The sequence below is a fragment of the Drosophila santomea genome, chromosome X (assembly GCF_016746245.2).
Source record: "Drosophila santomea strain STO CAGO 1482 chromosome X, Prin_Dsan_1.1, whole genome shotgun sequence".
In the NCBI taxonomy this organism is placed as follows: domain Eukaryota; kingdom Metazoa; phylum Arthropoda; class Insecta; order Diptera; family Drosophilidae; genus Drosophila; species Drosophila santomea.
In genome coordinates, this window is record NC_053021.2 from 31,249 (window position 1) to 43,995 (window position 12,747).

At 38.9% G+C, this 12,747-nt stretch overlaps 2 protein-coding genes across 4 annotated transcripts in view; one reads left to right on the forward strand and one right to left on the reverse strand.

Annotated features, from left to right (window-relative positions):
- Window positions 1-3: 3 nt before the first annotated feature.
- LOC120455199 lies at window positions 4-11,853 on the reverse strand. Of its 2 annotated transcripts, XM_039641149.2 has the most exons (12): window positions 11,262-11,853; window positions 11,054-11,200; window positions 4,789-6,143; window positions 4,544-4,722; window positions 4,269-4,477; window positions 3,811-4,211; window positions 3,655-3,734; window positions 3,491-3,592; window positions 3,177-3,433; window positions 2,920-3,114; window positions 2,693-2,862; window positions 4-2,378 (listed from the first exon to the last, which is right to left on the reverse strand). In XM_039641149.2, exons 3-12 carry the CDS (start codon window positions 5,684-5,686, stop codon window positions 1,894-1,896), a joined length of 2,976 nt encoding a protein of 991 aa, XP_039497083.1. In that variant the 5' UTR covers window positions 5,687-6,143; window positions 11,054-11,200; window positions 11,262-11,853; the 3' UTR covers window positions 4-1,893. The 2 variants fall into 2 exon arrangements, with proteins under 2 accessions (XP_039497083.1, XP_039497082.1); XM_039641148.2 differs by lacking the exons at window positions 11,054-11,200; window positions 11,262-11,853 and adding an exon at window positions 6,892-7,609.
- The window catches only part of LOC120455200, a 48,748-nt gene continuing 38,274 nt past the window's right edge, over window positions 2,274-12,747 (forward strand). Inside the window, exon 1 of one of the 2 annotated variants that reach the window (XM_039641150.2) lies at window positions 2,274-2,410. The gene's annotated coding sequence lies outside the window, so the exon portion shown is untranslated. The remainder of the gene's footprint in view (window positions 2,411-12,747) is intronic. The other variant, XM_039641152.2, reaches the window with a different exon arrangement.

Sequence of the window (12,747 nt, forward strand, 5' to 3'; positions counted from 1 at the left end):
AATACATACTTCAATATGTCTCAAACGTCTCGAATTTTTTTTGCCCGTTTTTTTTTTTTCTTTCGAGACAAACGTTGACTGTCTTCACTATCTTGAGCCTTGAAAACGATCTAAGCGTTAACCAACAGAAAATTTATTTTTGAGTCACGTAATTTACTTCAGCAGAATGTTTAAATTCCGGGGATTATTAGGATTATTTCCCTTGGCAATTTAGACGGTGTGAATGCTACCTAAATGTCGGAACTGGTTCTTTATTAACTTTTAGTTTTTTTTTTGCTTCTCCCCAAGGATTGTCGTTTCGAAATCACTATCTCTCCAGTCCAATCCTGACAATCCCCAGAAAATAGACTAAGGATGAGGGCGAGCTCCGAAAGCTCAGTGACTGCCGGCAATTTAATATAGTATATCATGAAATTCTATCTTTTTAAAGCCTTCTATCTCTTGGTTGAGCTTACAAAGCTGCCAATTCAGCATAGGCACAGGACCAAGGTACTAAAAAAACTAGCGCAGCTTTTCGACGGTACTGTACCACTTTACCACTTTATCTTCCCTTCTACTTCTCATTTGCGCATCGACGGGGGTGTCACTTGTTGTTCACTATGGCTCGCTTTAGTCATCTTGTTCTCGATGAAAAAACATGCTTGTCTTTCGTGAAGCAATGAATGGATTGATGAAATCCACGTAGCATTAGCCGTTTTTTAGCTAGACAGGCAAACGGTTTACGGATGATACAGCAGTTTAAGAATCTTAAGGATCCTTCGGCTTAAATGACACGTTGTAGATTTTTGTCGACTTGATATGCTCTTGCTAGAACAACGCTTAGGGAGCTGCTCTATAAAAATTCGACGCATTTTCTGTAGTTACTTTCACTGAGTATAATTAATTTAATCGAATTAAAAAAAAAAAAATATTACAACCCATGCAATAGACCTGCAAAAATACGATAGTATTATCGATAGTACCCCGGTCACCAACATCGATATGTCTTAGATAGTCGCCATAGTAAAATGCGTTTTATGCCTGGGATTCAATACCATAACTTTTTCTTTGGTTATAAAAAAAATAAAATGACTAACAAAGACTTTAATTTAAATGATTCAATTGAGAAATTTAAAATATTCAACAATTTAAGAACATTTTTTACTTAAACATTTATAAATGCGCCTTACATTTATTTTCATTTTGTTTAAACTCAAGCAGCTTTGTATCCAACCTTTTCAATTCATTTGTTGCGTTCCAGAAAATCCTTTGCAAGTTATCCAGTTCTGCATTGAACTCATCAGAACCGTCATCAATCGTGGTCATTTCTGATCGCATCATCCATGCTACTGAATCAATAGCTTTTTGTTCCTCATGCAGAACTATTTGTACTTCGAACTGCATTTCCTTTAACTTATTGATATGACATCGGCGTTTTGATACGGCCCATTGTATCTTGCATGTATTTACAATGAGTACCACGAGTACCATCAAAACTATTGTGAAAAGAAAAACATCAACCATTTTCTCTGTATAAATAAAATATATTTATGTTACTGTTTGAAATAGTGCTGACGTTAAGGCACAGACTATATATTGTCATGAACTAGGTCAAGTTTATTTAACAAAAAACTCAACGCCATGTATAACAATTGAGTAAAATTAAATGCTGATTATCTTTGGTTTAAGGAATATTTTATTAAAAAACGCTTAACTTCCACTGAGGAAGCCCTCTTCATTTATAAAAATATATAACATATTTAAGCTTATAGATATATAAGCATCAGCTGTCATCTGATTGTGCATTACTTCGTTGCAGACACAAAAAAAGGGAAGAAAAACCAACTACACTTCGAAGATACATATGTGGGAGCGAAACTAACAATTAAACAAATTGGTTGCGAAAAGATTCGATCACTTTTTAAAACAGATTTTAAGTATCCGGATGACGGGTGCTTCGAAAAATGCGGATATGACAAAGGCGGAGCCGAAGGACACGACGGCGTTGCCTAAAAACAAGGTCAGTATGAGAGGGTTGCTTAGGTGGACAGTTCCGCTCATGTGCGAGGAGCATATGAACATTATGATGGGATGAATCAGATAGGCACAGTATGTGAGTCGCGAAAGTGGCCACATAACGCGATACGAGAGGATTGCATTTACGGTCGGCGCAAGCCCCCAACAGCAGGATAAGACGATCCACACTAGCCCGCATCCAAAGGCTGTGTGGGCTACGCCCACGTAAAAGGCGCTGCTGGCGGTGCCTAATTGTCCTTCCCAAACCCCAAAGACCACGATCAGAAGCACAAACAGGCTGCAAGCCCAAAGGCTTAGGTTTAAACGCCTAGAAATCAGTGGCGGAGTCTTCATCTTGTACAAAACGTATCCAGCGCACATTCCTGTAAATAAAATGATGAAGTGAATGATTAGGGTAAGTCAAGAATTAAATTCACATTTTCAACTATGTACTCATATAATGCAATGTGTAGTTCAAATATTATTTCTAAATCAATCGGTGGGATACGTTTCACGGATTTTAAACTTATAATGTATAGTGTTGGAATGTTTTTATATTCTTGCAAGAGGTATATTCATTTAAGTTAGAATTTTGTAACGTTTTAGATGCGAAATTTGCATCAATGTAGAGCATCAGTATCGATATAGCCATGTCCGTCCGACTGTCCGATTCGTTGTTTGTTAAGTGTTTACTCACCTACTATATAAGAACCCACTCGTTGCCATGGTTTGTCATACAGGAAGTCAAAAGACTCGAAGGGCAGGGAAACTTTGTGGGTGTACTGATGTGTTAAGGATATTATACCAGAAATGCTCCACGAGCTAAGTAGAATAACGAAAAGTGTAATAGCCACGGCTTTGAAGTACCTGAAAACAATAAGTTTTAAGTTCTAAGGCAAGTAAAATAGAGAAGCTTTCACTCACTTTCTGGCCAAAGCCAAAAGCAGAGCAGCCATCACATAAAACTGCATTTCGTTGGCCATATACCAGCTCCACATCATGCACATTTCTGTTTGCGGAAAATAGTTGTTTATATACAAAATATTGCGCCACCAATAAATGCGACAAGTGTTGTGTTCGATTTTGGCAGGTTGAAATACCGAAGTGTCTAGGCCCTGTCTGCCAAAATAAATGCATGTTAGGGGAAAGTATTATGAAGGTCTACAATAAATATAGCTTACCTTACGGCAAAGTCATTAAAGATGACTACAAAGAGATAAACTGGTGTAAGTCGTAGGTAGCGATAAAGCAGCATCATAAGCGTTTCCGAAAAGCTTCTTTTAATAAAAAGGCATGTTTCAGTCGGATGTTTACGATCCTGCTTGAGGTAGAGCAAAGTGACCAGCAGGCCGCTGATAAAGAAGAATGAGTCTACTGAGAAGGTGGCATTGCCAATCACCTGATACCAAAAAGAGCGCTCTGTGATGATCCTTTCAAACTGGTGTTTTGCTTGGTTAATACGGTGCGATTCTTTTTTATATAGAATTGAACTTACTTTATTTTCACCAATTGCAAACATTTGGAGATAGGTGTGCACCATCATGGTCCAAAGAACAGAGAATACTCTTAATCCATGCAGGCATGCAGTGTGGGTCTGCTAAGGGATGCCAGCAGTAGCAGATTAATTGATATTTGTAGATAATTTACCTCTAAACTTACCTCCTTGGTTTTGTTGATGTTTAGAATCGCCTTGGCATTAGTTTGCAAGGCGAAGCACAATAGTATTTGTTGGTGCAAAGCTGTGAAGGGTGATGAGTATTAGGAGGAGGGTGAATGGTATTAAATATATGAACAATTTTATGGTTTAATGCTCACCGACAGATTGCTTCGCCTCATAAGTTCCAGTGCCTCCAGCACAGCTCCCAGTTTCCACTTGATAATCGGCCATTTCTGACTTTTCACCAACTGACGTGGAAGTGTTGGGGTCACCGAATTCTCGTTGAACACCATTTTCCGTGTCAGATGAGTCCTCACATCTTTGTCTGTTTCCATTGACATCTACTTCGGGAACATCCGTGGAAGCACTTGTACAGCCCAAGGGCCGCATTTGAAATAGCTCGAAGGACTTGCCATAAAATCCATGGTTTTTGGCAGAGGTTCTATCGCATTTGCCACTAATGGCTGCAATAGGAGCCACCACTAAGCGACGTTCGTCGATTTTGAGCTGATAATAGGAAGCAACCAAAATCACCAGAAAAAGAGTGAGCATAAAGCTGCTACAGTGGGATAACAATTTGAATAAGTTGCAGAGCTTTTCTGAGATGAGAACCTACATGAACACCTGAAACTTTAACTGACGCCAGTGCGTATAAAGTCCGGGCACAGTGCGAACATGCAGGATCTGAAGCGGAAGTTGTTGTATTGAGGTATTGTGTGCGCCCAATACAGTCAGCATTCGAGCATATGGATCAAGGGACAAGATAGATTTGACATCAATGTCAGAACAGGATTTGGGCAAACACTCTCCCAGACTCAAAAGTATCTAAAGAAGGAACAGGATTTGTGGCTTATAAATACTAATAATATTAAGTTTAAATCAAAAACCAACCGATCGATTAAGCCTGGGCAGATGAAGTGCAACATCCGCCACATAGAACTCCAAATCAAAGTGCTGGCGCTCCTCAGTTAAACTTTTGCGATTGAGCTCATAGCAGAATGAAAGCTGACCCAGCCACTTATCGTTTCCAAAGAGCAGCTGGCCACGGTAGCGCCCAGATGAATCATAAGCTAGAAGGGTTCAGATCGGAATCAGATTAGAAATTAAACAATGGATACTCTCATGCAGTGACTTACCCTTTTGGGCCCACTCATAGCTAGAATGGAGTGCCGTCAAATAGGCTTGCATCTCGAGCCCGCAGCCTGTGCGAACATTTGTTCTGATTTCAGAAATTTGCCAGTAGAAGTGGTCATAGAGATTTGCCACCAGTTGAAAATAGTTGGCCTGGCCATAAAGACTCTCAACTGCGCTGCCGTTTCCTGTTCCATTCGCGTTTGTCCCCAGATAACGATGGATGCTATTTATAGTACTGCCCAAGGTTTTTAGTTGCATTTCATCGTCTCCACTTTGCTTAAGCAGATCGCGACTAAGTTTTGGTGCCATTGGCGGCTTACTACCCAGGATCTTTAAAATGTGAGTACTGGAAGTGCTGCTGGTCATCGACGAGAGAGTCGTCGTCGTTCCCGGCAAAGTGCCTGTGGCGGGCTCTGTGGATAACTCGGCGATGTCTACATCCACAGTATCGTTCTCATCGGGATTGGAGGGATTGTAGCTAGTGTCTAAGGCCAGGACACGCTGCTCTTGGTTGTTGAGATCACCCTTCTTAATAACCTCGTGTTCCAGATCCTCTAAATCACCCAAATTAAAGTCAAAGGTAACCGGATGCAATTCAAACTCCTTGAGTGGTTGCGGTGGCTTTACATACTCAATGATCGGTATGATCTTCTCAAGGGGCAAGTAAGGCTTCTTTTTCGGCGGCTTAAGCGGCAGGACCTCGTGTGTGTTTAGTAATAGTGGCAACTCTGTTTCCGTTTTCTGCACTTCATGCAAAATGGTGGTGTTACCATTCCTGTTAACAAACTGATGTCCTGTCAAGGGCACTGCTTCAAGTTTTTTAGTCTCATTTGAGCACTTGCTGACACAGTTGACGCTGACCAGTAGAACAGCCAATAAGGCTATGCTGAGGCTTGACATATTTGCCAATAAGTATGGGGCACTGTTTTGCTTTCCCCACTAGTCTCCACTTTGCTACTTTAAACTAATTTCAAAAATCTAGTGCTAAACTGCCGGTCGCTGTTAACTCTCTTTAGCTTTATTTGACTAGTTTCTACCCTTCATGGTTTTAGGTATTTTGCTGGTTTATCCGAGGAACGCAGTTGTGCGCACTGTTGATTACTGCCTCGTGTTCCTCCGCTGACATTGTCGCAATATTATATTTTGATCAGTTCGCTCATTGGCATGATTGTGGTTATCGACTGAAACGGATTGCCAAGGATTTCGGTGACCGCGAAAAGACTCGTTGGGCTCGGCTGAGGACTTGGTTAATCTTAAAGTTTTGTTGATGTAGTTTTCACTTATTTATGATTCGATTTTTGTTTAAATTTGTTTTGTGCAGACCAGCTAACCGGCTAAAGGAAATCTGCAAAACTTCCTGTAAACCAAAAGAGAAAAACTTGTTAAACGTGTTGTGCCCACAACCAGTCGTGGTTGTGGCCAACTGGAAAAGCGTCGATGCAGCGGGAGGTTATTGGTACCATTGTTTATATAACTTCCGCGTATCAATTCGCCAAGATGGTGTGACAATGATCACAGCCACTGCCTGCTTACTTTCCACCATATTATGCAATTCGGGTTTTACTCAACAAAGTGAAAAAAAGTGATATAAATTGGGAAATCAAATAATAAAATAAAAAAAATTCCTTTTTTATTTTTCATTGTGGGCGTGTCAGGTTTCGACAGTTTCTGGCCGTTAGAGGGGCATTCTGAATCAATTTTGTACATCGTAGACGTCACTAGAATTTGCATGCTTAATCTAAACTCTTTAGCTTTTATAATTCCACATAAATTATATATCTTTGCAATTTTTGATAGTTCTTAATCATACAGAGTATAAACACAGTTTTTATTTATTTGAGCGATATAAAACTCATATGTACATATATCGTGTGGGGCGATGATCTCTCCAATAGAAGATAGGTCAGTCCCTCAATAGTTATAAATATCAACACACTTTTCTCTTCAGTGCGCGCCTTTGCAATTCCTTGTTTCGAAACAAAAGAGCACCAACCGAACAAAAAAAAAAAATAACAATCCAAGTGGCAATTGGATGGACAAACATTTGTGCCAAGTCAGACAGGCCAATTCAAGCAAAACCAAGCCTATGCAAAGAAAAAGCAAACCTAAAAGTGTGTTTTCTTGGGAGGCAGGTCTCTTCTGATTTGTTGGGCTAGACTACGACGACAACCGAACCGATGAAAGTAAAAACCGCAACTGATCAAGCGCCGCCAACGTTGGCTTCCATGAGTGGGAACTCTGGTAGCTGGAGCTCGGTCTTGGATTCGGACTCGGATTCGTGGCTACATAATGTTTAAACCATTGGAGTAGAGACTTCCACAGTCTCTAAATCGTACAGCCGAAGTGTGTGAAATAGCGGCATGAAGCAAACAAGAAGTAGTCATATTATATGCACTCGCAAAAACCTAGCAACTGCAATTGCAAACGACCAACTCCAAAAGCAACTGTCTATATGAAACCAAACGAATGCTTTTGATGATCAATTTTATACAGCAAAGCTGAAAGTTTGTGTTAGTGCCGCAAAGGAGAGGTGATCTGGGCTTGGATTTTGGATTGGACTGCAGTAAAGCCTGGTCAAGAGTGGGGTAACCGGATCGGATAACTGGCAGAACTCGCTTTCATATGCATGGCATAAACAATTACCAAAATAATAGTGGCTGCACTACGGCAAACACCTGGTATAAAACTGTCGCAATAATCAAAACTCCATTCATTCGGATTAAAGTCTATATCCATTGAATAAACTGGGATGCACGCTTCTTGAAACACATTCGGTTGGCGTGCAAATGGGATAGTCAATATTGCATTAAAGTGCATTATCGTTATATGAGAAAATGTACCTTGTAAATGATATGTGATTTCTTTGCCACTGCTTTGCGTTAAATATATGGTCCCAAATGATGTTTAAAATAGTCCTAACCAAATCGACATATTGTTCATGTTTTTTATCATTGTGCTAAGAGCAAGCGGCCCTGAGAACTGGTTAATCTATGAACAGGGTGATAGTCGCCACCATTGAGTGAGTGTGCCAGCGAGTGTCGCTTGGCATACGCCGCTCCGTATTTGTGATGCAATTTTCCAGAAACGCCATGGTTATGCTGACCAAGTGGTGGAACAAAGCAGCTAGCCCAAGAAGAAAAACGAACCGAATACAAAATTTATAGCCGAAACAAGTTACGTATTTTCCTTTGCAATACCAGGACAAATAATTGGTTTTTTCTTTGTTAAAGGCCGTATTAAAACTTAGTGGTGTAAGGTAATCGACAATATTATCTTAGAATCCTACATCATTCGCATATTTTTTTAAAATAAAATACTGAAGTTATTACAGCTGTCGATAAAATTACAAAGTATTTTGAAATTCGGTACGTCAGCAATCTAATTCCTACTATTCCTACTACTACCATTAAGAAACGTGCCGGTATTTGGAGTTGCTCACTTTTGGGCAGCGTGGGGAAGAAAAAATAAGCATATTTATGGGGCTCTGTGTGAAAATATTTGTATACTATCGGGTACGCATTTGATTAACATTCATAACATCGTAAGTTCTTAACACATTTATACGAACTTTAAGTAGGTCAAAATATTTAATTATATTTGGATTAGTCAAGCAAATTGTAGTAATGCCTACACTGTGCAAGTTTGATTTGGAACTTAGTTATGCCTACCCTACGCAATCAAACCGCCTTTAACTGTTAAATAACGCGAACTTCAGTAAATTTAAAAATGTTAATGTACCGAATGTAAAGGCAGTTTCGTAGATGGCAGATAGACAAATTCGTAGTGCTTTGCCAAAATTATCGTTCTTATTAAGATTTAACCGCTTAACGACTTCTAACGGTACACCAGAAGACATTAACAGAAAACTGTCTGGTACAGGCCACCTAAAGATTGAGTAGAGGAAGGTGCAGGTGTAGTAATTATCATTAAGCGAATTTAAGCTTTTGCCCATTTTAGTGGGGAACACTCGATACAACAAAAATATCATAATTTGCGAGCGGACTGGAGCACAGTATATAATCTCCGATCTTAATGACGACGATATTTTGCCAGCTGAAGACCCAAAAGCGTAGAAACTAAACCAAAGGGCTTACCAGAAGGGTTTAAGAACAAACATTTTTCAAAAGATTTCAGTTTCAATATAGTGTCTTATCGAATCTGAAATCCTTTTCTGTGGGTGCACATATTTAACATGTGTGCACTGGTCAAACACATTATTGGAGATTCATTTGTCCGTTTCCAAAAATCCCAGAAAATTAAATAGTTACATTTCATACTAATACCTAAAAAGAATACATTGAAAATGTAAATTTGTTTTTAATTTACAAAAAATTAGCTTTACGATATTTATTTAACTTTATTTATTCTACATGTTTTATACTTTTCAACAAATCTAGTGAAATGGGTATCTAGTAAATGGGTAAATCTACTTTACAAGAAATGGGTATAAATGGGTTCCTTCTGAAATCTGATGGCGAATATTTTTGGACATCCCACGACTCAGGTTCTTTCAATAGAAATTGAGTTCAGGTTTTTTATTTTCAATATAAGCTTATAATATGAGTATAATGTAATAAGTTCCAGTATTTTTTTTCCAACCCGGTAATGGAAACCGAGGCACATCATTTACTTACCTATCGTAGATTTTCGGTCTCTCGGGCTTTAAGAATTTGTACTTATACATTTTCTAAATGTTCAATAATTTAATTTGAATTTCATGTAAAATTATATTGTTCAAAACTAAAATCGATGGTTTTACACAGGGGCAAATTTATGTGTAATTTTTCATTGCCAGATTCCCAAATCTGGGTTATACAGCGTAGACATTTCTGATATTGATTTCTAATCTTGGTGATTGCGTTTATACGGGGTAAAACACTTGAGCTTTTGGATTCGGTCTAGTTGAGTTACGTTTTTTAAAGTTTTTTTTTCCGTTTTGCTGTGGCTTCCACTATGCCCATAAAGACATAATTCACTTCAGAACACAGACCAAAGAAAGCAAGAGATGAGGAGAATAATTTAATATTGAAGGAAAACATGCAGTCCAATGCCTCCGTGTCTTCATTTTTTCTTTGACCCTTTTTGGTATTGTAGCTATATGGGTCGTTCGTCAAGGTAACTTTCATTTGTAAAAAACTAAATGCGGAACGCGTTGGATAGTGGCTTCGTTTCATCATAATCCATATCGCATTCCCATTTCTTTTCCCATTAATTGGGAAGACTTCCCCGATTCTATTTTGCTTGGTTGTGCCCATAGCGGGACAATCTTGTTTAGAGTGCCTGCCTATACCCGGTAATTATACTTAAGTTTAATGTAACTGCTCGGCGTTTAAAAGTGAGAGTCAGGGACTGGGGGTGGCTAACAGATGTAATGCACAGGAGGAACATGTTAATAAAAAGGTAATATTTAGTACACCAAAGAACGCTATAGTAGAGTGCTTGGACTTTTAATTATACGTAACTCTGCCAAGTCGATAACAGACGGGCACGGCCAGATGGACCCGGCTGGTAATCCTGATGACGAATATATATACTTTATAGCTCGGGAACGCTTCTTTCTACTTGTGACATACTGTTCAACGAATCGAACATACCCTTTAACTCTATGGTATATATGTATATCAAAACTTCACTTTTGCACTAGTGGGAGTGCTAGAAATATATTTAAAAATGATGTTTTAGACGGTTTTGGACGGGCGTTGATTGCGTTTTGGTTGCTCTAATCGAAAAATAGTATTTTATTCTTCCCACAAGCTGAGTAACAAGTATCTGATATTTGACAACTTTGACTATACAGTTCTTTCTTATTTATCTCTGAGGTACTGGACATATTGCTGTTACCGGCATCTACAATCCCCATCGGTCATTACCCATCAGAAAAGAGAGGTCAAGGCTAATTTCAACCTTTTGACAACTAAACCCGGTCGCAATCATGGGGTTCCTCGTTAAGCGTGGAAATTGCCGCTGGCATTCATTCACTTTCCTGTGCTAAAGTTTGTAATTTGCCCTAATTGAATATTCGTGCTGGTCAAACCACACTCAAAGAAGGTTCCTCAAAGGTGCTCGCCGACGTTTCTCGAGCGGAGTGCAAAGCATGAGTCCGGGGAACCATCCGTATTGACATTTTCGTTGACTTTCAATTTTGAAGAACGGGGAATGTATGTACTTTTTTTGGTTGTTTTTAGATTTGGAATTTGTGCATTTTTTTATGGAAATTTTAAAAAAGTTTTTTTTTGTTAACACGGATAACGATCCATTACAACCCACCTGGCATCCACCTTTGCCAAACAATTTCCTATGTAAGCTAAGCCAAGGATCCGAGCTAGGGCCTTTCTGATCCTTCTTTTATATGACTGATTTCGTCACGCCAAGTTGTCGGCCCCACTTGACTTCCAGCTAACCCGTGTTCGCGAGCTAGCAAGACTGAAACATGTTAATCATGTCGGGCATCAGGCCATGTCAAACAAGATCATACTGCCTCAGTTGAGCTTCTTCTGCTATTTTTTCTGTTGTTTATCTTCTGGCTAGCGTCAGCCAACCAATCGACAAATAAAATCACAAGCAAAGTTATTCCTGATCTTCATCTGCTGTGCAAACGCCCCGCGGTGCTTGTTACAAATTTTGATGGACGGCAAGCAGTTGAAATTGATTAGCTTTAATGGTGGCCAAGTTTTCTGCCCATCTGCTTAGCAGAATGTATGTGAAGAGGTTGCTGCCTGAGTCATTCAGAATCAATCAAATTTTATCTAGACAGACGTATAATTTAAAAAGCCTTCTGATTTTGATGAGTATCTTAACTGGAACTGTCATAAGCGAAATGGGCGCGGAATTCAAGGCTATTTTTAAGGACCAGAAACTTGCTGAAAGTTAAGTTTGTGTAAAATAGGTTTTTTTTTAATCAAAATAGGGCAAATATTATTCTACAAATAAATTAAAGCATAAAAGTATGTGCGGTTTGTAGGTGTTAGAGTGGCCGTGGCAACGTTTCCATGATCACAGCTTTCATAGCCTTTGCTTATTTTTCTGGAAATATGTGAACGGATAAACATTTATTTATAAGATATTTAAGAAGAAAACAAAGTCTACAATTTTTCCCACCCAGACATGCAAGCTGCCAATGTTGAACCCCCATAATTTGATGTTTAACCAATAAGCCCTATTAAAAAGCCTTGGGCGAGTACGTTAAATGATTGCGAAGAACATTTAGACATAAAATTCATCTTTATATTTCAAACCATTAGTAACCGAAGAATTCATTACACCTTAATCAATACTTAATAAAAATATGATAAATTATTTTATTACAGGCAGAAAATGTGCAACGGCTAATGTCTAAAACTTGTCGCAGCGCCTCTAAATCCGCTACAACAGCACTTCTTTTGCTGGGGTCTCTAACCTGAAATTCCCAGCTCCACCCCCATTTCCACCTTTGTCTCATTTTGTCCCGAGTAGTTTTGTGTTCCATTTCCGTCACGCTTGAAGACTGCAATTGAGCCAATTGAGACCCACAACTGTTGCGGTTTTTGAAGCTGCTGCCCTGCCTTTTACTAATACAACAGATAGAAAAAAGGAGATTTTATGAAAACTCGCTTTGAGTAAAGATCTCGTGGTGTTTAAAACTGTATGTGTGTTAATTGGACTTTTATACGGAAAGAAAAAAAATAAAAAAAATGAATCATTAGTCTCAATTCTACGGCATTCGAGATTTTTTTATTAAATCATTTTAAACCATAATCATTTTCTCAGTGAACATTTCTGGAGGCGTGTAAAGAACGGGGGCTTCAACTTAAACAAAGCCAGGCAACGAGATAATAATAATACACATAATATTAAAACGAGAACAACGACACTATGCCAAGTTAGCAGAGAGACTTTGCAGCAATGGTGCGGGAGGTGCTCCATGGAAATGACTAATTACTTGTTGGCAAACGGCCCGAGGTTCCGAGTGGGTTAGTGGTAAA

What these genes read in the sequence shown, in the direction of transcription:
- LOC120455199 (XM_039641149.2), bottom strand. Translation starts at nt 5,686, where the DNA reads ATGTCAAGCCTCAGCATAGCCTTATTGGCTGTTCTACTGGTCAGCGTC. An exon ending in TGAGGCGAAGCAATCTGTCG is followed by an intron (nt 3,735 to 3,810) that starts GTGAGCATTAAA and finishes CACCCTTCACAG; the next exon opens with CTTTGCACCAACAAATACTA. An exon ending in TTGCAATTGGTGAAAATAAA is followed by an intron (nt 3,434 to 3,490) that starts GTAAGTTCAATT and finishes GCAAAACACCAG; the next exon opens with TTTGAAAGGATCATCACAGA.